Genomic DNA, 1,272 nt, shown 5'->3' with positions numbered 1-1,272 from the left:
AACGTAAACGCATACAATAACGTAGCTTTCCATAACCAACTAAACTCCAGTTATTCAAAAACCTATTACCAATTCAAAGAAATTCTTGATAATGTCAGCACACAAACAGCTTTCACAAAAAACAGAGAGCTGAGGATAACTAAGAAACTATTGGCTAAGAAAAAAACGGAACTACCAAAACAACAGATTAAAGCTGAATATTACTCTCTATTTCAGAAGTATAAAGAAAACAACTTCACCATTTTTGCCACTGATGCTTCAGGAGGGGTAAACTCTATGGGATGTGGTGTTTACAATGTGTCACAAAAACAACATTTTTACTTTAGCATAGATTTCAAATCTTCCTCTGCTTTTAGTGAGATGTGGGCAATTGCAAAAGCGGTTGATATCGCTTTTGAAGATAATCTTAAAAAAATTGTAATTTTTACAGACAGCTTGGCGTCATGTCAACTCCTATCACAAGAAACATCCAACAACTATATAGTAGCTAATATTCATAATACACTCAACAAGGCCAAAATTCAATGTGAAGTAGTATGGACCCCAAGTCATGTAGGAATTGAATTTAACGAAATTGCAGACTACATAGCAAAATTGGCAGTCGATGTAGGTGCTCCTTTAGCAACTAAACTCACTCCTGAGGAAGCCTTAAGTCAAATAAACACAATCATTAAAAATAACTGGAATACTAAGTACCAAACAATCTCACAAGAAAAGGGAAAAACTCTAGCTAACTTTTTTCCAGAGATACCAAATAAACCCTGGTATCACAACTCAACACTCGAGGCAAAAGAAATTAAAACCATAAATAGACTATTAACAGGTCACACCTATGACAAAGAGTATTTGAACAGAATAAAAATAGTCGATACAAATATTTGTGATACCTGTCACGTCCTTGACAACTATACCCACATGATTTTCGCATGCAAAAGATATGACACAATAAGAAACAAGTACAATGCAGTTAAAAACCACAAAGACTGCACTGAAATTTTAAAAAAAAGAGACTGTGCTACTCTCAAAGAACTTTGCAACTTCATCCAAGAAGCAAATCTAGATTTTTAAAAAAAATTAAAAAAAAAAAAAATATGTCTGTTTTTTTTCCCCCCCCCCTTATATTAAAATAACTTAAGACTAGAATGCTCCAAATACATTCTTGTACCTAAGACTGACATATACATTCGTATGTGATAAAAAAATTTAAACGATCTCAAAAAAAAATTTTTACATATCTATATGTATTCATGACTTATATAATAAATGATTACG

General features: G+C 32.4%; 1 protein-coding gene across 1 annotated transcript; it reads left to right on the top strand.

The window, feature by feature from the left end:
* On the top strand, positions 1-1,072 carry LOC118732796 (the record flags this gene model as incomplete). The annotated part of the gene is given in 1 exon segment (XM_036461907.1): positions 1-1,072. A coding segment is annotated over 1 exon segment (1,068 nt), but the record flags the coding sequence as incomplete, so codon positions are not given.
* Between the last annotated feature and the right edge of the window lie 200 nt (positions 1,073-1,272).

Source organism: Rhagoletis pomonella, unplaced genomic scaffold, assembly GCF_013731165.1.
Source record: "Rhagoletis pomonella isolate Grant_MI unplaced genomic scaffold, Rhpom_1.0 Rhpom_scaffold_28580, whole genome shotgun sequence".
In the NCBI taxonomy this organism is placed as follows: Eukaryota; Metazoa; Arthropoda; class Insecta; order Diptera; family Tephritidae; genus Rhagoletis; species Rhagoletis pomonella.
This window is presented reverse-complemented; position numbering and strand designations above follow the sequence as displayed.